The following is a 24,392-nucleotide window of genomic DNA, read 5'->3' as shown; positions in this document are numbered from 1 at the left end:
TCCCCACTGAACAAATTGCACTCACTCCTTTGACCTGGGAGCCGAGTTGCTGCTGCTTATCAGAAAGGAAAAGGGGAGGCGGTGGGGAAGTTGGCATAGCCTAAATAGCATTAATTTAAATCGATCTACCTGTTCTACACAACCTAGATTACAAAATTCAAGATTTATATCATTTTTAGAAGTTGCTAAGATCATCTCCAAAGAGAGTTAGCAGCAGTCTTTCAAGCAATGCATTTAATGCTATATTATCTCTACACAGAAGTCTCACTAATTTATTGCTTTTACAGTTATTTATAAAATTGTCTAGGTACTGTGCTCAGAAGGGAAAAAAAATACAGAGCTGATGCCTAATAAGACACCATACAAAGAGGGGGGATAAGGTTGGGATGGGCAGGAAAAGTAAAGGTCTGCTACATTAATCCTTGCATGTGTTCAACCATATGCTGCAAATCACAGGGAACAAGAGTAAATATTGCACAAATAGAAAAGGGTTATATTTGTCTACTACCTGGATAACAAGTGGAGCTCTATATGCAAGTAATCATTTGCCCCCTTCCTACCAAACTACTTTTAAGAAGCCTATTAATGTTATAATTTATTGATCAATAGATTTTTTTTTCATTAAAAAAAGCCCAAGAGTGCCACCTTACGGAGAACAATATACAGCTATCTTTTTAGCATATACCAAACAAAACAGATTCCAGCATTAGTCCCACTGCAAACCCGCACAGATGCAGAACAAGCAGGATAATACATTTTATTGCACCAGCTAGTCAATTAAAATTCCGGAGCAAACTTTAAAATACTGTTTGGATGGTTATTTTAAATGGCTAACTGCTCAATAGGAAGTATCCTCATTCACTGTTTCTCAAGTAAACCCATACTTAAAAACACCCCCATCACTATCTTTATATTTTGGACACACACCATTAAAAACAAATAATTTGTTTGTCTCCAGAAAAGCACCTTTTACTGGTACATAACAGGCATACTTCTCGTGCACACAAGACTTTGTTAAATATTAGCACAATCACAGTAGTAGTAGTAGTAGTAGTAGTAGTAGTAGTAATAATAATAATAATACCAAGTCCTTATTTTCTCCACCAAACCCCACTGCTGTAGGCAGCTCTGATCCTGTGTTTGCCTGCAAAGGGCAGCATTCCACTGGAGAGTGCAAATTCTGTGCTTTGTCTGGACTGCAGTATGTGGCATTTCACATTAACCTTTTGTGACTGCGAACACTGCACTGGTACAAGGAGAGGGATCTCTTGTAGGTTTACCAATGAGACCACACTGGGACAATAGCAGGTCTATCCACTTTCTGCCCTGTGCCACAGACCAGAAGACTCTGTTGTACTTAAGTTTTTTCTAGCCCTGAGAAACTCAAGCCAGGCTAAAAACATTACAGTGAAAAACTCTTTTATCTGGTGCAAAAACTGATCTTAGGAACAAAATAAGATGCAACAAACATGAGTCTGACCAAACTGCAGGAGGCAGTGGAAGACAGGAGTACCTGGCATGCTCTGGTCCATGGGGTCACGAAGAGTCGGACACGACTAAACGACTAAACAACAACAACAACAAGAAGATGCAACCAATGTATGGGTATTCACACGCAGCAAACTGTGTTGTATATTTGCTGCCATGTTCTGATCCTCATTGTGGAAGGTGTCACAGTCGGAACAAAATTACAAGTAGCTGCCCTCGCAACACCAGCATCACTGTTGCTTACCTAGACGGGGCTGAGGCAGGGTGGGGGCAAGATCAGGGGCGTGTGGTTGCACCAGCAAGAGTGACCCTGCCAATCCGGCATGTTCAGTGGTGCAACCACATGGCCCCAACCTCACCCCCACCCTGCCCAGGTAAGCAGCAATGCCAGTGATGGCTTCTTGCCGCCCGCTCCTGCACTGCTCCAGGATATAAGTCCCAAAAAGGCTAGCAAAGAAACAGCTAAAATAAATGCAGGAAAGAACGTGAAGCTGTGTGTCATATTAGAATAAAATATTATTACCAGTAGCACAAGTGACTCTGTAGAGCAAACAAATACTCGTTGAAACTTTCTATGGGTTTTTCTTGCAGCACATAATCAATACGTCGTCCTCCATTTAGCAAACCAACTTTTACAGCCAAGTCTTCATCTTTTGAAAGATCTGGGCTTTCAACGATCTTTTCTGTGGCAGCAGAAGGAAACAGAGCATGAAAAGTACATGGTAAATTGAATCTTTGATGAATTCCTGGTTCTGCCTTTCTGCCGTCCCTATTACACTTTATCCATTTTAAGCTTGTTGGAATATTGTCTGGGTTGTTACAGCTGTGGGTTCCTCCTATTATCTACACAATGTGGGAAGGGCTGTAGCTCAGTAGAGCATCTGTCTTAGAAGCAGGTCGGGTTCTACTCCCAGTATCTCCAGGTAGGGCTGGCAGAGTCTCCTGACTGCATCCTGTCAGTATAGACCAGGGCTTCCCAAACTTGGGTCTCCAGCTGTTTTTCGACTACAATTCCCATCATCCCTGACCACTGATCTTGCTCAGCAAGATGGCCTAATGGTATGTCACTACAAGGCAGCTCCTATGCGTTCCTAATAGTAAAAGACAGAAGCATAAGTTACAGGAGGTCAAACTTTCGAAGTACAGTGGTACCTCGGGTTACATACGCTTCAGGTTACACATGCTTCAGGTTATACACTTCGCTAACCCAGAAATAGTGCTTCAGGTTAAGAACTTTGCTTCAGAAATCGGGCTCCGGCGGCGCGGCGGCAGCAGGAGGCCCCATTAGCTAAAGTGGTGCTTCAGGTTAAGAACAGTTTCAGGTTAAGAACGGACCTCCGGAAGGAATTAAGTACTTAACCCTAGGTACCACTGTATTTAATAACAGAACAACAGCCTAATATTTGTGTGGTGTTTCATCATGTTAGCTCAAATAAAGTAACAGTCAGAATATCCTGCCATAAAAGCCAAAGCAAAAAGCTTCCCAAATACAAATTCAATTCTGTGGCTTATTTCAGTTACCAAAAGGGGCTTCTGTGGTTGTGTTTCTCAGACTGCAGGCCTTCATACTATTTACAAACTACACTTAAAAACTGAGGAGGTTCAAAAAAACACTTTGCGGCAAGGAACAGTAGGGACTGTTAATCAAAGAAAAAAGCCAAAATTCCCATCAGGTTTCTGGGACCCATCAAAATCTTCAGTACTTGTCAATATTAATACATTAATTCCATCTGATTACTCTAGCACAAATTTTGATGTTACCAAAAAGCTTTTGCGGCTTTGACAAAAACAAGGAAAACAGTGGTAAGCCATATTAATCACAGACAGGATAAAGCTGGCAAACTGCTGGTCACTCGGAAGAGTATCATCTGGAGACAGTATTACAAGGGCAATTCATTTCAAGAGATATACCCCATTTTTATGTGATCTGTACATGAAGCTTGTACAGCTAGCAAGGGGATGCTTTCAGTTTGGCCAACAAAAGTTCAAAAGACACAAAGTGAAAAATGTTATTGACAAAACTCTCATTCAGACCAAGTGTTCAAAGTAAAAATAAATTTAAAGATTATATGTTGGGGGAGTTACCCAGAGGCTACAGGGTTAGATATTCAGAATGATGGGTAAGAATCTGAATCAAGCCTAAAGGCATCAAGCTTAACTTCCTAATACAAAGGCAATAAAACTGGGGCACGTCCCAGTCACTTAACATTTACAGTAATTACTGAAAATATAATAGCCATGCAACAACTAACCGTCTGTCTCATCTTTTTCTTCTTCCTGTTTTATCTGATGAGCTACCTTCTCCAGTTCTGCTTGGAGCTGAATGGAAGATGTATGAGCACGTGCAAAGTCATTCAGGGTTTGCCAAGCACTTTTCAACGAGCTGATGAAACCCTGTTTCAGGTCTGATCCCATTCGAGAAAGAGAGTCCTTCAATTCTGAAACGAGAACCATTCTCCAATAATTAGAAATGCCACAGAAATGATGAATTGTTAAGGCAAGCATTATTCCACAGGCACCAACTTATTTAGAGCGCATTTAGGAGGAAAAACTGAATATACCGTCTATGAAATGAGCTATTCTGCCACCTTCAGGACAGATTTGGGTTGTAGAAGTGCTGAAGTTCTAAAAGGAACTTGAGACAACTAGTACTTTGGCAGCCGATAACAAAAAATGAAATGCATTAAAAATGCAAGGACAATATCCTCAAGCATCCCATGTTATCACAATTCAGCTATAGTAGTTGATACTACTGTACAGCTGAAACTTTTCCATGTGTATAAATTAAAGAGGAATATATCACTACAAACAATAGGGATTATACAGCTGCCACCACATGCACAGCATTGCAAAAGCATTCATAAAGAGACGTATTAGAATATGATCACCATGTCTCCTTACCCACTATATTAAGAGATGTGAAGACCCCAAAATATTTTTGTTCCGTAAGGCCCAATGTAGAGGGAAATGGTAAATTGACAGGGGAAATTGTGAATTCTGCTCTTTCAGAATGGTCAGTGAAATTATGCAAAATTTTATTTCTGAGAATGAACCTTCTTCTGTTTGTCTATTATAATCTACAACAATGGTGGAAAACCTCCAGCCCATGGGTCTAATTAGCCTGAGGGGCCATTTGGGGCAAACCATGCCCACCTGACTTCAGTCACCTGACATCATATGACAACAAGTGTGGAGATCTGTTATCTGATCCAAGCATCTCAAAGTTTGGAGCTGATGCCTCTGCTGGTTCCTGTGATGTCTCTGCTACCACCTTTTACTGTCAAAGGACAAGCAGCTGCTTCTCTTCAGTCTTAGTGGTCACACAGAAGTATGACTAGAGATAAGTAAAATGCTGTCAGCTCTCTGACCGTAAAAGGCAGCATTTTCACTACCCTTTGCAGACACAGCACAAACACTGAATCACCTGACATCAGGTTATGGACAGGTGAGTGGTCCTGCTCACCTTCTCAAAATGACCTGTGAAGTAGTGAGACAGTTCTGGATCCAGCCTTCTGACTAGATCCCTATATCAGAAAATATATGAATACACTTTATTTACCAAGATGAAGCCTTTTTCTGCCTTTGTGATGTGGAACAAGAACTGGTTTTACGTCCAAGTCAGGAATAATCATAGGTTCTAGCCTATAAGCCACTGGATCGAGCTGGAAACAAGAACGAAAGCAGTGATCAATCTAAACATCAATCTTGTGGGAGCCTCACAGGGCCTTCCAGAGGCCTCACATGACCTCCCCCAAAGCCAGTTAAGGAAGGGGACTTAAAAAGCTCTTTCCACAGGAGACCTATTTCTAAAACGAATACTTAAATAAAATTTAATGATGCAATAAAAAAGTGTGACCATAATCCAGTGCAGAGATGCAACAAACTTAAAGCTGCAGTCCTATACCTACTTGCCCGTAAGCCCCACCGAGCAGATATGTATATGCATTGCACTGCTATTCCACTGATTTGCAGGTCCATTGTATGTTATGGGGCTTAAGTAATTATCTTAACTAAATATACATTGGTACAGAAGTACCTGAAGGTGTGCTAAAAATCAGTTTCAGCCTAACAAATTGTTTTCCTGAGCTTTTAAAAAGATCCAATTAGGTGTTAAATGGATAGTCAGTCTATAGTCCTTTCGCTGAAAGTGATTGAAAACCTGTAGTTCTCACTAACCGGATGATAGATGTTGAAAAATCCCTTGCAAGTGGGGAGCCTGTAGTTTTCATCGATTTTTTCCACTCCTCTTACAGTGAGAAATACACCAATTGGCGAACCCAGAGCAAAGAAATTGTCTGGCTCAAAGTCAAGTGCACTATATACCACAGATACCTAGAAGACAAAGAATTAAAAAAGAGATGATTAATACTTCCTTCATATGTCAGTCAGCCCACTTGAAAGCCACAGGTGTATCCCACAAGACAGATACAAAGGTCTCATCTGATAATAACAAGACAAGGCTAGCAAAAACATATTTTATTAAAAACAGTGTTTCTGAGGAATGGATGGTATACAAACCGAATGCACTTGTATACCTCCACAACTGAAGTGAATCATATGCCCTTACTCCATTCTCTGGGCCAAGATCCCACCGCTTCCATAACATATGACCCCATCATCATAGCACCAGTTCTGTGAATGGGGTATTTGTCAAAAAAAAGACAGTTCCATCAGTGAGGACTATTTTAACTTGCATAAAACTTACCTGACCAGTGCCCACTTCAAAATATTCATAATCTATGTTGGCAGAGGAAACTGAAGCTCCAACTGGAAGCCTTTTCTTGGATGGATCCTGGAGCATACCAGATTCTGAAGGTGAAGCAAAACTGACCACTTTCTTTGCTGCCTGCGCAGCTTCTTCCTGGGTCCGCATCATGGCTTCAACTGCTGCCTTTTTCTCCAATGCTGCTTTTCTCTGTTCCTATTGATGCAAAGATTTCAAAAGCTTTGGAGAAGCTTTGGAGGAGGGGGGGGAGAAACCCCCCCCCGCTATGTTCTATTTAGTTTAATTATTGCATTGTATTATTGTATTCAACCAAGTCCTAACTCACTCAAATCACCTTTTAATATTCATTCATTTTAAAATATTTACATTCCGTCTTTAGTGCCCGAAGCAGCATACAAGGCAAAATAAGAAATAAACCTCAAGAAGTCCATATAACATTACAAGTCAATTAGGTCCATAACAGTCAAATCCCAATAAAAGCTTGGCACAGTGTTCAAATGGTGCTTAACAGGAAGCAAAAACAAATAGCCATGCGGATGGAGTATCACAGTCTAGGTGCTGCAACACAGGAGGCCCTGCCTTCATAGCCACATAGGAGCAGAACGTTCTTCAGATCCTCTGGCACTCAGAGAATACAGCACTTGATGGTTCACAACAAACACTTTGGACTGCATTCAGAAACAAACTAGCAGCCTAGTAAGATCTTTAAGCGCTGAAATAATATGATCCATTTGCACTAGATTCTGCTTTTTTAAAAATCAGCTAATCTATGGCTCAAGCCACCCTACACAATTCAGGAAAAACAAGTCATGAGGCTAGACCTCATGCCCTGTATCCATGGCTCTCTTGACTCAACACATCTGAACATTTCACATTAAAGAACTACCGTATTGGCCCGAATATAAGCCACACCCAAATATAAGACTCACCTTTAAAATTCGGGGGGGGGGGGAGAAAAAAAGGCAATACCCAAATACAAGCCGCTCCCTTAAAATTCCGCAGGCACTCACACCCGTTCCATTTTACCATGTCTGTTTCAGCAGCGATATCGTAAAAGCCAGTTTTTGTAAGGTGACGAATCTAAGACACACTTTAACTTTTCACTGTTGAAATTTTTTTTGGGGGGGGGGGAATACGGCTTATATTCGGGCCAATATGGTACGATACATGGTAGTTATTCAGCTGGATGCAACCAGTACTAAAATTCATAGTATTTAAATTGTAGCCAGTTTTAACTAAGCATGTGTACTTCTCAATGAAAGTATTTAATGTGTGAATCAGGTATTGATTGTGGAGTATTTTGGAGATGCTACAATATCAAGCTTACATTGTATTCTTTTCTAATAGTTTTGTAAAATAAAACTTTGCAACTCTTGTTACTCTTTTCTTTCAACTACTATTTCCTTTTGCATTGTGTACATATTATGTACGTATTAAGCTTTCTGGGAAGTACAACGTGCCTGTCTGTATTATTCTACTTTGACCAACCCTTTCTTATCCAACTCTCACCATGCCTATTTTGTAATTCTTTGAGCAGCTCTATTACACTGAAATGTTACTGCCATAGTTCTGGCTTGCAAAGCAATCATTTCCTACCTGTTTGGCCGCTCTGTCTTTTACAAAGTTTGCTATCTTCTTTCGCGGTCCAAGAGGTATTCCCATTTCCTTCAGATCATCGATCGTACACATCAGCTGTTTTGTAAATATATATATATCAAGGTTTACTTATTCACTTTTTAAGAACACAGTTTATATTTGCATATTTTAGTAAAAGAGAGATACCCAACAAACAAAATTCTGGAACCACAAATTCTAACTATTTCAGGCAAAGTAAATAGTGCAATACATGTCCAAATGCACTCCTTTTAACTAAGCCTAAATATATGTAACTTAAATAATAGCATATAGTTCATTCATTTAGATATGCCTCCATTTCCCTCCCTTGACCTTAATTCCAGACTGTTAAGTATGGCAGGCTTCTAATCTCACATTCTTCTATAGTTACAAACTATAGAAATGATCCCTGAAAGTGCTATACACATGGAAGGTATTATATAAAAATAAAAATCTCTACAGACCTATAGTTTAGACTGGATGCTGGTAATTTTTTCTAAGGTACAGGTTTATGTTGCAAACCCCTCTACTCTTTCTTGCAATGCATGTATAGGTGAGGGTGTGTGATCCTGTCTCCTGACACAATGTATTTTTATTTTTACATATCTGGGTGTGTTGTGCTGAAACCATTATATCAGGATGGGGAACCTTTCTTCTGTCAAGGGCTGCATTCCCTCAGGGATAATTTATTGGTTGCCACATGCTGGTGGTAGCCAGGGAGAGCCAAAAGTGGAGTGCTCCCTCCCCCCCCCCCTCTTTCTGCCACTACAACCTTACCATCCACATGAAATTAGGCAAAGGACCACATGAAATAAGGTTGCCCACCCCTGGATTACACATTTCCACCTTTTGTAAAATTAGTCAGCAGTCCATTTTAACTTGCTACCTCCCCGTGGTAATGTAAATACCAGAGATTCTGTGTCAATCTTCTCCGTTTCAAATGTGCTGATGTACTCAGACAAGCTAAGCATTTCCAGGGTTCTTTGCAAGGTTGGAATATCGTCCTCCACATCATGCTCATCGTTGGAAAGAGAATGTACAGAACCAGCAGAATTAGACTCTACTGTCATCTTAAAGAAAGAAAAATATTTGTGATAAAAAAACCAATTCCTAACAGTATGTGGAAGTCAAAGGTATACCCAGAGAAATGTAACTAAGCAATAGCCTTATTCAGGTTATTATTGCAGCGAATAAGAGGCCTGCCCGTTATGCATCACTCTTGACAGCTTCCCTGGGCAGAGTAACTTCTGCAGCAGATACCCTACCCAAAACCCCCGATCTTCCAGGGATCTTTATTTTGCAGGCAGCTGCCGCATGCAAAAGGCAGCCCGTAAAGTATGTAGACAGAGAATTGACTAGGCTGTATATTTCCAGTGTTTTGAAGATGGTTTAAACAGTTAAAAGAGCCAGCCACACAAGTCTTAACGGACAATTGCTTTTTTGCACAAATACCTGCTGATCATATTCAGCCGCATCCTTCCCAATACCATTGGCAGCGACAGAAGCCACAGAATTAACTGTGGAAGTCCAATCTTTCTGGTTGGACAGGATATCAAATAATATTAACGAACCTGGAGAAGCAAAACAAGATGTTTCAGGATAGCATTAATCTTGTCCAAACTTAAATAGAAAGACATATCCTGAACTCTTGATCTGTTCTCTCAAATATATTTATAGTTTCAGATGACCTAGAGTTGTTTCCTGCACGCAAACCAGATTACAGCAATGGTGTGCCCAAGCAGTCACAAAACCAAACATTGGACAACATCTCTCAAGAACTGTGGAATTTTTAAAAATAGCTTTTTGTTGAAAGAGCTTATCATTTTTAAGTTGTAGCATTACCCAAACTATGACCAGCAACAGAGATTCCTCCTTTAAATTCAGGGTTTCTGCTCTTGAAAAGTGCATAGAGACGGTTCATTTCCAGCCCTACTTTATCCACAATCGTTTGACAGTAGGTGGGGCTACTGTAAAACAGTATGTCAAGTAGAGTCTCGTTGGTGAAATGACGAAGACGTCCAATGGTCGGCAAAGTTATTTTTTTAATATTCCTGGGAACACAAAATCAATAGATTAATAGCCAAGTCATTTTCATTACATGACTAAAGAGCTTAGCTAAAAACAGGATGATCCCAATAGCTATTAGTTACAGTCAAGGTCCTCCAACTTCCAGTGCAGTGCTTCCCTCCCTGTTCCACTAACATAAGCCTTACAGTCAGCTGAGCAACACTGCTGGATACAAGCCCTATCATTTATATAGTCTGCACTATATAGTACCGTACTTTTCACTCTATTAGACGCTCCAGTGTATAAGACCCCCCCCCCCTATTTTGGGAGACTCAATTTTAATGAGGGGAGATGGCCCAAAGTTGTTCAGCCCCTCCCCCCCCCCAAGCAGCTGCAGGCAGGAAACACTCCCTAAATCATTTCCTGCGTGCAGGTAGGGAGTCTTTCCCTCATGCAGCAGCATTGAATGAAGTTACACTCCAGCCAGCCAGCCGGTTGGCCAGAGAGCACCTTCCCCCATGACGCTGCGCACTGGGTGTAACATTAAATTGTGACTAATCAATAACAGAATCAAATGCTTCTGATCTTATTGTAGCTGCACCAAAAAAGAGTGCAAGTCCAAGGCTGCCTTTGGCTTGTTTCCATTATGATAAGCCACATAACTCTTAACACAATTACTTTATGATCACTTTTAATAGCATCCGCTAAACCAGATTCAATTATCTCTTTTATTTTAATGAGACAAGTATAGTGGGGGTTATAGGACTATTCAGCTTGTGTCAATTCATTCTCAACCTGCAATACACATTTGAGCAGTTTTCAGTTAAAACATTCTATCACATTATTGTCTCAGCCGCTCATCTCTGGGACAGTGATCAATGATGAAATAACAAGCTAGCCCTGCTGAAACAGATTAGAAGTTTGGAGAATAACTGTGTTTTGGTACTTCAGTATTTTAGACCTACCTATCCACTCCAGTTGCATCTCCATGCAGAGTACTATGCCAGTGAACTGGCAGGAACTCGACCCTGCTCACTTTAAGCTCTTCTACTGACTTTCTAAAATGTGACTGCAACAATTTCAGAGACACTGTCCGAAAATCATCAACTTTAAAAATGGAAGAAAAGAAGAGGTTAATGTTAACTCCACAAATTGATATCCATTACGTGTGTTCAAATATATTTTCCAACAGTTCTTACGCTTTTGAAGTCTTGCTAATCTAATCAAAACATTCCAGTTCATAAACTGTATAAATAAGTGTAAATTTGTAAAACAATCACTACAATACAATACAAAAACTAAGCCATTAATTAGACACAGCTAAAGTTTCACATTGTTTCAGTCTGATTTTGCTTTTAAAATCTCATATGACTTTGAAGTGATACCCATTTAAACATTAGAAAGCCACACTGGGAAAACGCTGCAGGAGCAATTCTTTCCTTCTGACTTAAGGGGTTGTCATGCCTTCTATTTACAAAACAATTACATCAACAAAACTAAATAATGCTATTTTCCCCTCACTGACCACTGGCTAATCTACCTATATAGTAAACATTTCCTTCCCTTCAGAAAGAAAACAACAGTACCTCCTTTCATTTCCCCTTCCATCCAAATATATTTTTAATTCTGTTTTAAAAGGATATTTTGATGCAGCATCCATTGGAGTGATTGAAAGCTGTTTCCACATGATGTCAGGGACCGGCAAGCCACTGATGCAATGTGGGCAGGGGGCTGGAGTCTGACTCAGGAGAGGGGGGGCAGTGTTTTGTGGGGGCCTGTACTGGCCAGGAGGCAAGAATCAGAGGCAGAGGAAGCTTCAGAGCTGGAGGGTGGAGAACAGGATGAGTCAGAAGAGGAGGAAGAGGCAGGTCAGGCAGGAGAAGAGCTGGGTGCTTCCCCGCCCTCTCCTGCACCACTGTCTCCCAGAACCTTGAGGAAACTGAGAAAGTTTCCATGCCGGCGCAGTCCTAAGCTAAGTGCACATAGCCTATCAAAGGGAGGTACATAAACTGGTGGAGGGTTGCTGCAACATGGACAGGGGAATAACTGCCTAGCCATTAGACTGATGTGTATAGATATCCAGAGCTGTAGAAGTGACTGGAAGTGTTACCTTTGACAATAAATACCTAACTGCCATATGCATTCTGCGGCTGGGAAGCACCCTTGACACATGATATCTAATAAGTGGTGTGCCATAAAAGCCTACGGACCCATGATTACATGCTCCTATGGCAAAGGTGGGGAATCTTTTTCAGGATAACAGACACATTCCCTTCTAGACATCCCCCCTTCTAGGGGGCCACATGCCAAAGGTGGGCAAGGTGAGGGGCAAAAATAGGTGGGGTGAATGGCACAAGGTGTGTAGGGAAGTGAATGCAACACTTGCCTTTGAACAATAGGCTACATTCCTGCTACATAAAAGTTTCTACACACACATCTCCTGTCAGGGTTAATGGTGTTTCTCAAGTACAGAAACTATTTCCAGTTTATCAAAGTAAACGGAAGTTTTTTCAAGCCTATTCTTTGTACGTGCAGAAGCTGAAGCTGGAACATTCTGGACGGAATTCTAGCTGGTCGGCACTTTTCATTTCTGCGAAGAAGCAAGCTGGATATTGTTTTGACTACATCTCACTTCAAGGTCACTGGGAACAAACATCATCTCCCCAGCAAGCAGTTTCATTTTACTTTCAATTCTCTATCTCTCTGCCTGGATTCTTTCTTTCTCACTCCCAGTGTATTCTTGTATAGTGTTGGATTTTATGTGCTGAGCTGCTTTTTTTGCTCAAGATGCCCCTTGTCAAGGCTTTGACAAAGAACCACAAGATTCATGCATTAGTAAATTATTTTTAGTAAATTATTACTAATGACTCTTTTGTTTTTTATTGGAGTGCACGCTACGGCGAGAGGTCTGCGACTCTGCCAATTAACCATTGAGCCAGAGGTCCCCCAGGAAATGGGGGACTCTAATCCTAACATCTCCATACCCATATCCAAGCAAGAAATAGGTATTATCAGTTGAAGGACACACTGCAGAATGGTGTGGAACACAGCTGCTGAGGAGCAGGTCGGGGAGGTGGCAGAACAGGGTTGGGTACCCCTAGGGCCAGACAGAGAAACCTGGAGGCCTGTACTGAACCCCCATGGTTGATGTTCCCCACTCCTGCATTAATCAACAATAACATAACTTATCAATAATATATAAATGCTGACAAGAGTAAGCAAGTAGGACACAATAAGATATCAGCAAAAGAATCTCCTGCGTACACACGGTCTAAACACACACCACATTCAACGATGCTTCTGAATCGCAGATCACAGACAGGGCCAATGCCATGGACCATGAATACTAGATGATCGATTTGAGAGACCTCACCTATAAAAGTGAAAAGAAATAGCAACAGTTTTCATTAAACAGCAATGGGGAATCTCTAGCCTTCTTTTTGTTTCTGGAATATAACGCCCATCATTTCTGACCACGCCAAATGGGTTTGATGGGACTTGGACTTAAGCAACATTTGAAGAGCCTGAGGCTTCCTAATCATGTATTAAATGCTCTGGGGAAAGGTTCCCTTTCCCTCCAATCCAGTCTGAGGCCTTGCCACAAGAAACCAACCAGCATGGCCAATTGGCTTCCAGAGCAGGACCTGAACTACAGCACAACTTGCCAGCGAACTACACTGTTAACTGCATAGAGGCAGAAGAGCCCCATGTTCCCTCCTCACCCCCACACAACAGACACAAACAGGCTGGTAGCAGGGACCCACAGCTAACTTAAAAAAGGAACATGTTTGGGAAAGTGACAGATTTTATATAAATATTTATTGCCATCAGATCATATCTCTAAAGGTACATTTGTCTATTTCCATATTTTTGTCGTTGCTGTTGTTGTTCACCGCTTGGAGGGCTGTTTGGGATGAGGGAGCAATTTAAAACTTGTACTATTAATAAAGTAAGGAATAGATGGGAGGGTTCTCCTCCCCCAAATAAACCTGAATTTATCTCCATGGAACTACCTCATTAGGCCCCTTGCTGGCAAAGCCAACCAGATCAGAAAAGTCCAACAAACTCTGCTACACTTAGGGCATGGAAAACATATGGCCTGCATTCTACCCCATTATTTATTAAGGGGGGGGGGGATAAGCTAATATGAGAGCCCTCTGTCCTAAACCACTCACCATCTGGAATTTCCTCATGATCCTCATCAATTCCACGTTTTACCACTCTCGGCCTAGTCTGCCCATCTTGTATGGTACCCCATTCATCTGGTATTGCGGAAGGCTGGAACTGAACTATAACCTGAAAAAAATCAGTGGACGACACACTACGTTTAAACACTTGGGGTTGCAACCAGAGGTGCATTCAAAGAACAGGGTGGGTGGAGAATGACTCTTCTGCATCTCTAGCCCCCAAGGGTCAGGAGATCCTGCAGAGTGGGTTCAGTTGTGGCACTGAGGAAGAGACTGTGAGAAAATGGAAGTGGAGGCAGGCACCTTCCGTGAACAGAAGCTCAAGTTACGCTGAGTTTCACATACTGCTCTAACCACACATGCAATGCTATTGTGCAATAAAAATTCTTATTACCTTAGGATTATGCATAACAATAGTTTCTCCACCTGGAAATTCCAGTCGCCGATGCCACTGATTTGTGGTAACAGCTTTCTTATACTCTGCCTGGGGGGGAAAACAGTTTTGCAAAATCATAAAGAAACTAAGCATCAAGATGTCATGTCAAAGGACAGTGCCATAAACAGCTTATACCACATTCATTTATTGACAATCCTGTAGTATCAAAACTCCAATATTTTGAATTTAGCTTGCACAACAGAACTTCCCCATCCTCTGATCCCCTCTGTAGTCCCTCATGTCCTTGAAACCTCCTCTGGAGGATCCCTCCAGCTTGCCGCCTGTACAGATTTTTTTTGGGGGGGGGCATGTGGTGAGGGCACAGAGGGGAGGGAAGGAGAGGGAAGTCATAACACATGAGCAGAAATCTATTCAAACAATGCTGAATGTCACGGTGTACATTACTGTTTCCATGTACTTATTCAGTGTTTTCTAGCCTGCCTGCTAACCCAAATTCCCAAGTTGGCCTGCATTTTAAAATACAGAGTAGGAGCAAAAGGAATATATATGTTTCCCCCCAGGCCTTAGATATTCTGCTACTCTGAAGCTGAATCTCAGAGTAGGTTGAACATCAACATAAAGTTCAATTTACCCCATTTAAAGACAAATAGCGGAAGTGCAGAACACCCTAGCCTCCTTAATGTTTATTAGAAATATCAGTGAATAACCAGGAGCATGTGGATGAAGCACACTTCACTGATCTTACAACAGTATTTCAGATGCATAATAATAATAATAATGTTGGTCATTGTACAACACCACCAGCAGTAACAATAGCAGTAATACAGACCGGGATTTCTTCCACATTTTATCAACACTCCACAGTGAGTATTTTTTATCTTCCCATAAAACTGGAGCCCTTTCAAATTCCAATTTTCGGTAAGTCATCACACACATTTATAAGAACACTCACCTCTAGCTTTTCGCTGAAATCCTCAGTGTAAGGAATAAACCTGCTGTCTTGATCTCCCTTATAAAACCAAGTACATCTTCTTACTTCGGATGGCTCTTCTTCCCAATATACAGCTTTCCTGACTCGGTCATAGAGATAAACATCATAACGTCCTCCGTCAGTACTCAAGACAACATTCTCTGGATCAGGTTGCACTAGAAGCATTAAAAAATGTTTTATTAGCTTGGAATCCTTCAACTGATAAACTTACGCATATTTAGAAACAAGAAGGAAATATTCACTTTTCCTTCTCTTCAAATTTTATATTAGAACAATGAAACAGAGAGGTCAAACCAAATGTGTTACTGGGAAACTTGGCACTTTTGAAAGATTTCTAGACTTGTCACTGCATGTCTCTTTTCCCAGTTGTTCCACTATGTTCACTGGTGTGGATCCGAATGTAGGCAGTATACGACATACACAAGCATTCTCATAGGCAATAATTCTGTGATATGATTGTCATCTTCAAATATCTGAAGGGCTGCTGCGTGGAAGATGGAGCAAGCTTGTTTTCTGCTACTCCCAGAGGGAAGACCCAAACCAATAGATTGCAATTACAAGAAATGAGATTCTGATTCAACATTAGGAATGACTTTATGACAGTTAAGAGCTGTATGGCAATGGAATGGACTCCATCAGGAGGTGGGGGACTCTCCTTCATTGGAGGTTTTTCAAAAGGAGATTGGATGGCAATCTCATAGAATCATAGAATCATAGAGTTGGAAGAGACCACAAGGGCCATCGAGTCCAACCCCCTGCCAAGCAGGAAACACCATCAGAGCACTCCTAAATAATCTGTCAGGGATTATTTAGTTATGATTCTTGCATCCCAGGGGTTTGGACTAGATTACCCTAGTTGGGATATCTTCCATTTCTACAGTTCTGTGAACTGGCTACCAGCAAACTATGCCTTTCTAATTGCTCACATAGAAGTTGCCAAGATGAATGAAACAAAGAGCTGCCTATGAAAACAAAATCAGGACATGGGATTTATACACAAAAGTGAATCTGAAATCTGAACGTGGAACTGAACAAATATCACGTTCCCATTTAAGAAACACCAGCATAAGAATATGTAAATATATGCAAATGTATACAGAAGTCTTCTTTAGCCTGGTGCCTTCCAGATGTTTTGGACTGAACACTGGTAATGCTGTCTGCAGCTGATTGGAGTTGCAGACCAAAATGTCTGGAGGGTACTAGATTGGGACGGGTTAGTATTTCTGCCTTCTCATTGTAAATCATCAGCAATTTGTTATTCCTCTTTATTTTCAAAGCCAAAAAGCCATCACATAAATGAAAAGCGCAGAGGTCTTACCAGAGTTATAAACTTCCTCTAGTGTTGTAGAATCTAGGACACTGAATGGCATCCATAGCTCCTTGTTTTCCACCTCCTTGCAATAAAACCAATGGGGCTGAACTGGCTCATATTGGTTATGTAGTAAGATGGGAGGTGCTTTCACCAAAGGGCCTGCTGACAGGGGAGCCACAGGCGGCAATGCTGACTGAGGCGAAGAAAACTGAAAATGAAACCAGTTTAAATATATACAATTATTAATTTTAAAATGTTATTATAAACACAAAATCCACTGCCCTCCAGATTACATTGATCATGTACATTATTATCATACATTTATTAAATTCTAGAATTGGTCAGATCCAACAAAATGATCCTGAGATTCTTCATTCCATACATTTGATTACAGTGGTACCCCGCAAGACGAATGCCTCGCAAGACGGAAAACCCGCAAGACGAAAGGGTTTTCTGTTTCGGAGGCGCTTCGCAAGACGAATTTCCCTATGGGCTTGCTTCGCAAGACGAAAGCCCATAGGGAAATCTCCGGGGACCTGTTTTAAATTGCTGGCGGTCGGGAGCAAAGACTTTCGCCCACAGCCGGCCTTCAGAAGAGGTCCTGGACCTCTTCTAAAGGCCGGCGGGGGGCAAAAGTCTTTGCTCCCCCCCCTGCCTTCCCGGGACAGCGGAGACTTCTCCGCTGCCCCGGGCGATCTTAAAATGCTGGCGGGCGGGAGCGAAGCGTTCGCTGCCGACCCCCAGCATTTTAAAATCTCCCCGGGACAGCAGAGAAGTCCCGCCCCGCTCCAGATGGCCGCGCAAAGATGCCTGCAGTCACGGGACTGCAGGCAGATCTGCGCCACCATCCCGAGCGGGGCGCTAAGTCCCGCCCCGCTCGGGATGGCGGCGCAGAGCTGTCTGCCGTCCCGCGGGAGCCGGGGGCGAAGCCCGCCCCGCTCCAGATGGCCGCGCAAAGCTGCCTGCAGTCGCGGGATTGCAGGCAGATCTGCGCCACCATCCCGAGCGGGGTGCTAAGTCCCGCCCCGCTCGGGATGGCGGCGCAGAGCTGTCTGCCGTCCCGGGATCAGCGCAGCTCTGCGCGGCCATCGGGAGCCGGGGGCGAAGCCCGCCCCGCTCCAGATGGCCGCGCAAAGCTGCCTGCAGTCGCGGGATTGCAGGCAGATCTGCGCCACCATCCCGAGCGGGGTGCTAAGTCCCGCCCCGCTCGGGATGGCGGCGCAGAGCTGTCTGCCGTCCCGGGATCAGCGCAGCTCTGCGCGGCCATCGGGAGCCGGGGGTGAAGCCCGCCCCGCTCCAGATGGCGGCGCAGAGCTGTCTGCTGTCCCGGGATCAGCGCAGCTCTGCGCGGCCATCGGGAGCCGGGGGCGAAGCCCGCCCCGCTCCAGATGGCCGCGCAAAGCTGCCTGCAGTCGCGGGATTGCAGGCAGATCTGCGCCACCATCCCGAGCGGGGTGCTAAGTCCCGCCCCGCTCGGGATGGCGGCGCAGAGCTGTCTGCCGTCCCGGGATCAGCGCAGCTCTGCGCGGCCATCGGGAGCCGGGGGTGAAGCCCGCCCCGCTCCAGATGGCCGCGCAAAGCTGCCTGCAGTCGCGGGATTGCAGGCAGATCTGCGCCACCATCCCGAGCGGGGTGCTAAGTCCCGCCCCGCTCGGGATGGCGGCGCAGAGCTGTCTGCCGTCCCGGGACTGCAGGCAGATCTGTGCCGCCATCCCGAGCGGGGCGCTAAGTCCCGCCCCGCTCTGGATGCCAGCGCAGAGCTGTCTGCCGTCCCGGGACTGCAGGCAGATCTGTGCCGCCATCCCGAGCGGGGCGCTAAGTCCCGCCCCGCTCTGGATGCCAGCGCAGAGCTGTCTGCCGTCCCGGGACTGCAGGCAGATCTGTGCCGCCATCCCGAGCGGGGCGCTAAGTCCCGCCCCGCTCTGGATGGCGGTGCAGATCTGCCTGCCGTCCCGGGATCAGCGAAGCGTTCGCTGCCGACCCCCAGCATTTTAAAATCTCCCCGTGTCCCGGTGAGATTTTAAAATGCTGGGGGTCGGCAGCGAAGCCCTTGTTCCCCCCCAGCCCCCCCCCCCAGCCTTCAGAAGCCCTTGTTCCCCCCCCCAGCCTTCAGAAGAGGTCGGGGGAGAGACTGTCCCCGGACCTGGTCTGAAGGCGGTTTCCCTTGGAACGCATTAATTGATTTTCAATGCATTCCTATGGGAAACCGTGCATCGCAAGACGAAAAACTCGCAAGAAGAAAAAACTTGCAGAACGAATTAATTTCGTCTTGCGAGGCACCACTGTACTATGTCATTAAATACAAGCTTGATTCAGAGTGAGGTGCCTTCTCCAAAGCCCTCTATCAGCATCCAATTCAGTGTAGGTTATCAAGTTTAATGCAAAACCTAATTTGTGTCTGTATGTGTATGCATGTTTGGGTCAAATATTTGGGTCAAATATTTTCTAATGTCTATCATTTGATTTGCTTAAATATCATGAATACTCTCTTCCCTGATGGCTGCTGCCAGTTCACAATTATTCTGGTACTATAGTGGTGCTGTTTTATAGATACATTACTTTATTTCTACTTTTTCAATGAAAAGCAGTCTAGAAGTGATTTCATTAACAAAAATTAAGAATATTCCATCTAATCAAGAACAATCTTATTTTCCTATTTTATCTTTGCCCTGTGATCTGGCAGTGTTCTGTAAAGTTTCAGGGAATGTCTAGACTCTAGAGGGTTCCAAAAGGAAGCTTTTGTAGCATAACTCTCATTGTTCATCATACTAAATTAATGCTTTAAAATACTGCCATTTCTTGTTTTGTCTGTCAACTGATCAATATTTTCCAATTCTCTTTCCCTCCCCCCTGAATTTAGTAATTACTACTTTGAACTAATGGAGGTGCTGGAAGATGCAGGGCAGGGCAAGCTAGGTCACGAGAGGACCCTTAAAAGTTTTATACCAATTCCAAAAGCTAAAAATCACTTTCCATACCGGAGGCAGCGTGCCTGGAGTCGCATACATGTGCATAGGTGGTACAGAGGCTGGAGGCTGAACGTTCTGGGTGGGTGTTTGTGTCTGTTGAAGTTGCGGTGGAGTGATGTAAGGATTAGCTCTACTGCTTAAAGTAGTATGGCGATACGGGTTGTAGCCTTGCTGCGATATGGCATGAGGAGGAGTTGAGAAGCCAGCTGGTGGAGGACCAGTGTATGAACCAATTCCTGAAGCAGGTGGCGCATTAAAAGGCTGTGATTTGGAAAGAGGAGCTGAGAAAGCATTTGGCCCATCTTGTGATCCAGGCAGAAGTGGGAGAGAAGCTGAAGTCTTAGAGAAAACAGATGTTCCAGCTTGGGGTGGGGATGTTGCGCCTAAGGGTGGCTGCCCAATGCTTCCAAAGGGATCACTGCTGCTAGGAACTTGGGAGAAATAACTGAAAGTTGGCGGGGGGTTAGGATTTGCAGAAGTCTGCCCCAGGAAGCTGTCTTCTTCACCAACATCAGTCGTATCGTCTACAACAAAGGATACAAGGATTATTGAAAGAAAGGGAAGCTTATGTGGAGAAACTATTGGTAGTACTGCCCGTTTTAAACATTTCCCCCCAAATAGGAAAATTCATCCAGTCCCGTTCCTTTCTTGTTCACTGCAGCACATTATCTTGGAGAACTGAGACTTTTCCTTGTATGAAGGTTTTCTGGTTTCAGTTCCAAAAGCAGAATTTTGAATCACCTATTAAATTGACAAAATCACTTGGCCAACTAACTCACTGGCGCTTTTAATGTGTTAGGCTTATGCATACATCATTACTTAAACGAACCTTCTGAGACACACTCTCAAGTGGTTTGCATACCACACTAAGAGATGTATTCTCAGTGGTGACATTCCAGCCCCTGGACTCTTTTTCCATTCTGATATTTACAAATCATGAGTCTTAACATTTTTTGGAAGCACTGTGAAAACACTTTATTTAGATACATGTTTACTGAATAGGAATATATACATTTTTTTAAATAACCCATTCTGAGTGCATTGTGCTTTTAACATTTCTCACAGGTGTTTGTTAACAGTGTGGTGTGATTCAGAGAGTCTGCCAATTTGGGATACATGCAGGAATACACACTGTCAATGTGCATCCCTATATATATATTGCCTATACCTGCAGATGAATTTTAATTGCCCAGACATTTAACTCAGTTTCCTTAGAACTGTGCTTTCATCCTTCCCCCTGGATAAATTATATACTTTTCTTTTGAAAATTACTTCAAATAGTAACAAATAATGAGAGACTTCAAAGCAGGTTGTCAAACATTGCAGTGTTGTTATTTTATTTCCGCTCTTTAGTATGTCTTGCTATTCTGCCTTTTACACTACTGTCACATTTAGACATGAACACATTTAGAGCAAATACTATTTTTTGAACTACTTCCTCTTACATAAACCTAGAATTTTCAAATGACATTGCTAGCATAAAATGCAGATTATTCCCAAACATAATTAGCTATAACATAACCTTCATTTGCAATCTCCCGCACTACCCAAAAGGGAATCCAAGCTTCCAAAGGCCTCTGAAATGCACATATCAATGTCTATACAGTGGTACCTTGGTTTACGAACTTAACCTGTTCCGGAAGTCCGTTCTTAAACCAAAGCATTCTTAAACCAAGGCATGCTTGCCCATGGGGCGGAGGACTCAATTTACACTCAACAGGAAGCAAAACATGTTCTTATTCCAAGGCAAAGTTCACAAACCAAAACACCTACTTCTGGGTTTGCAGCGTTCTTAATCCGAGTTGTTCATAAACTAAGCTGTTCTTAAACCAAGGAACCACTGTAGCAATGTCTAAGATGAAGCATTTTGCTTTTCCTAAGAGGTTTGGGGGGAAATCACAATCCACAATTTTACCCTATTAGAAGAACAGAAAAGGTAGGACTTCTGTCTAATTCACACCAGCAAATGTTTTATCATCAAAGGTAGTCACATCATCTTCAATAAGCCCAAGATGAAAAGAACAAGACATGCAAATAAACAAACCCTACTCTAAAAAGCTATTAAGCACAAACAAAAAGTAGTGAGGACTGGCTGTGTAGCAGGAGCTGCTGGATTTTAGAACGCTGCCAAAATGGAAGGCATCCACAGCATAAAATCTACCCTGTAATCCAGTGGAACAGGCAAAATGAAAGTGGATGCCAGGGCCCCCACACTGACAAGATAATCAAGAATCCAGCCCGAGGGATTAACAAAGCACAGAGCTTGTTATTGTTTTCACAAAGAACTGCAACGCTCTGGAGGAGTTTGAAAACACCCAGTGACAAACTTTCCCCAAAATTCAGCATAAGTAATTATATTCTCTTTAATGCTCTTTTAGCATGAACTTGATCCGCAGGTGTAAACAGGCAAGTTTGCCTGTTACCATGTGTGCTCAGTATCTGCATTTATCATGCATAGTTATTAGCAAAAAATGTAGTCCTAAAACTAAATATTACAGGACAACACAGAATACACTCAGCAGCCAAGCACCAAGTAACAGTGGCCACAACAGTGTTAAGAGTGTTATCCTCTAACCCGCCTGTTAGTACAGCAGAGTCATTAAGGATGTAGCTAGCCTAATTCAAGATCTACCTAGTATTCTCTCAAAAAATGTTGCCCCTAGGAAATGCCTCACCACTATAGGATAGGGATAGGGCCATAGTTTTCCCAGTAGTGATGTATGGAAGTGAGAGCTGGACCATAAAGAAGGCTGATCGCCGAAGAATTGATGCTTTTGAATTATGGTGCTGGAGAAGACTCTTGAGAGTCCCATGGACTGCAAGAAGATCAAACGCATCCATTCTTAAGGAAATCAGCCCTGAGTGCTCACTGGAAGGACAGATCGTGAAGCTGAGGCTCCAGTACTTTGGCCACCTCATGAGAAGAGAAGACTCCCTGGAGAAGACACTGATGCTGGGAAAGATGGAGGGCACAAGGAGAAGGGGGCGACAGAGGACGAGATGGTTGGATAGTGTTTTCAAGGTTACCAGCATGAGTTTGACCAAACTGCGGGAGGTAGTGGAGGACAGAGGTGCCTGGCGTGCTCTGGTCCATGGGGTCACGAAGAGTCGGACACGACTAAACGACTAAACAACAACAAGGGAACTGAATCCAGCCAACAGACTGGATCCTTTCCCCACTCCCATTCCCCAAGGGCCAAGGTTCACATGTGAGCCAGTACTTACCCTTGCAGAAACCACGTTAGTTCTGCTTCAGCAAGGCTTTTTATTCTATATACTTAGTTATTTCATCTTTAGCAATACTAGTTTGTGATGCTATAGCCTATAATTTCCAGGATCCCCCTTGGGTCCTTTTAAAAAAAAAACCCTGATGTTACATTAACAGCTTCCCAGGCATCAGATGTGGAGGCTAATCTCCATACATCCATGTGCTATTCTCCCATGCTTCTCAGTGTTACAGACCCTCCATAATCTACTCCCTTCCCCAAAACCCCATCATCAACAAGTTCTCCCAGCCACGAATCACCACCATAACATGCCTGTGCCTTCCAATCCTTTGTTTCAAGAAAAAAAATATACAAATGCCCAATTCAATCTGGAAACAATACTTATTAACTGGGAATGCCCTTCCCCCACCTCACCTCCAAATTCGTTGTCATCACCCAGCGGGAAGCAGAGTGGCTCCTTAAAAGACCTACTGGTTCATTGTTATGTAAACTTTTACAGCTGCAGTCATAGATGCTCGAATCTGACAACTTATAGGCAGACGCAGGGGGATGCATACCCCTAAACATTTTGTGAATATTTGTACTTTTGTCCATTTACTGTATTTATTTTCCCGATGTGAACTATAAAATGGTGATTTTCTTGAGTCAGAATGAGAATACCCCTAAACTTTTTTTTTATTATTAAAAAAGAAGCAGCACTGCTTATAGGGAAGGTGAGAACAGGACTAGAGCCTGTGTGGCATCTCTATGGAAAGGCTGAGAGGCGACCATTCACATCAAGAGCAACTGGTGAAAGACCTGCAGGCGGCTCTTGGCCGGTGATGCTTCCGGCTCACAGACGCCACTAGCGGGTCCGACGTCTGGCACGAATTAAGCCACGACACCTTCTCGATCACGGGCTTCCTTTCGGAGGCACGGAAGCCACTTCCCTCCCAAGTCCCTCCAAAGGCAGCACTTTCACACAAACAAGCTTCCCGTGCCTATCTGCCCAGTTGGCGAGTCCCCCGCGAGAGGAACGGGGAGATGGGCGACATCACCTGCAAACAAACGGGCGTGCCTTTTCACCTGCCCACGAGCGCGTCGGGCGCGGGCCACCCTCAGAAAAGCAACCCTGGTGTGTGTGGGGGGGGGGGGACCTACGAAGATGTCCAAGCCGAGTTACCTGCGGGCAGGAGACCAGGCCCCGAGGCGGCGGCGGCGGCAGCGGCTGGAGGAGGCGGAGGGGCAGGGGCTTGGCTGACGGGGATGAAGGGAACCGTGAAATTGAACTCGGTGGCCGACGAGGAGAAGAGCAAGTTCGTCCCGCCGCCAGCCGAGGAGGAGCCGCCAGCCGCCACGGAGGCTTTCGGGGTAGCCATGGCTGTGGCGCTTCCACGTCTCCGGGCTGCCTCTCGGGTTCCTCTGGCGGCCGGGCCGGCCCCTTCCGCCCGCCTCTAAGATGGCGGCCCCGGCGCCTCCCCCTCATCTCCCGCCA

At 43.8% G+C, this 24,392-nt stretch overlaps 1 protein-coding gene across 1 annotated transcript in view; it reads right to left on the bottom strand.

The window, feature by feature from the left end:
• SEC23IP (SEC23 interacting protein) overlaps positions 1–24,377 on the bottom strand; it is a 29,926-nt gene extending 5,549 nt beyond the window's left edge. Inside the window, exons 1-17 of the mRNA XM_077930288.1 lie at positions 24,081–24,377; positions 19,701–20,215; positions 16,729–16,930; positions 15,372–15,565; positions 14,417–14,506; positions 14,011–14,131; positions 13,119–13,208; positions 10,801–10,942; positions 9,671–9,879; positions 9,281–9,399; positions 8,737–8,898; positions 7,811–7,906; positions 6,194–6,409; positions 5,665–5,820; positions 5,048–5,150; positions 3,741–3,926; positions 2,012–2,171 (exon numbers count right to left, since the gene is read on the bottom strand). Of these exons, the coding sequence (XP_077786414.1) occupies positions 2,012–2,171; positions 3,741–3,926; positions 5,048–5,150; positions 5,665–5,820; positions 6,194–6,409; positions 7,811–7,906; positions 8,737–8,898; positions 9,281–9,399; positions 9,671–9,879; positions 10,801–10,942; positions 13,119–13,208; positions 14,011–14,131; positions 14,417–14,506; positions 15,372–15,565; positions 16,729–16,930; positions 19,701–20,215; positions 24,081–24,276 (2,957 nt within the window). The 5' untranslated portion in view covers positions 24,277–24,377. The remainder of the gene's footprint in view (positions 1–2,011; positions 2,172–3,740; positions 3,927–5,047; positions 5,151–5,664; positions 5,821–6,193; positions 6,410–7,810; positions 7,907–8,736; positions 8,899–9,280; positions 9,400–9,670; positions 9,880–10,800; positions 10,943–13,118; positions 13,209–14,010; positions 14,132–14,416; positions 14,507–15,371; positions 15,566–16,728; positions 16,931–19,700; positions 20,216–24,080) is intronic.
• Between the last annotated feature and the right edge of the window lie 15 nt (positions 24,378–24,392).

The sequence above is a fragment of the Podarcis muralis genome, chromosome 6 (genome assembly GCF_964188315.1).
Source record: "Podarcis muralis chromosome 6, rPodMur119.hap1.1, whole genome shotgun sequence".
NCBI lineage: Eukaryota > Metazoa > Chordata > Lepidosauria > Squamata > Lacertidae > Podarcis > Podarcis muralis.
Note: the sequence above shows the minus strand (reverse complement) of the source record. Positions and strands in the feature narration are given on the sequence as shown.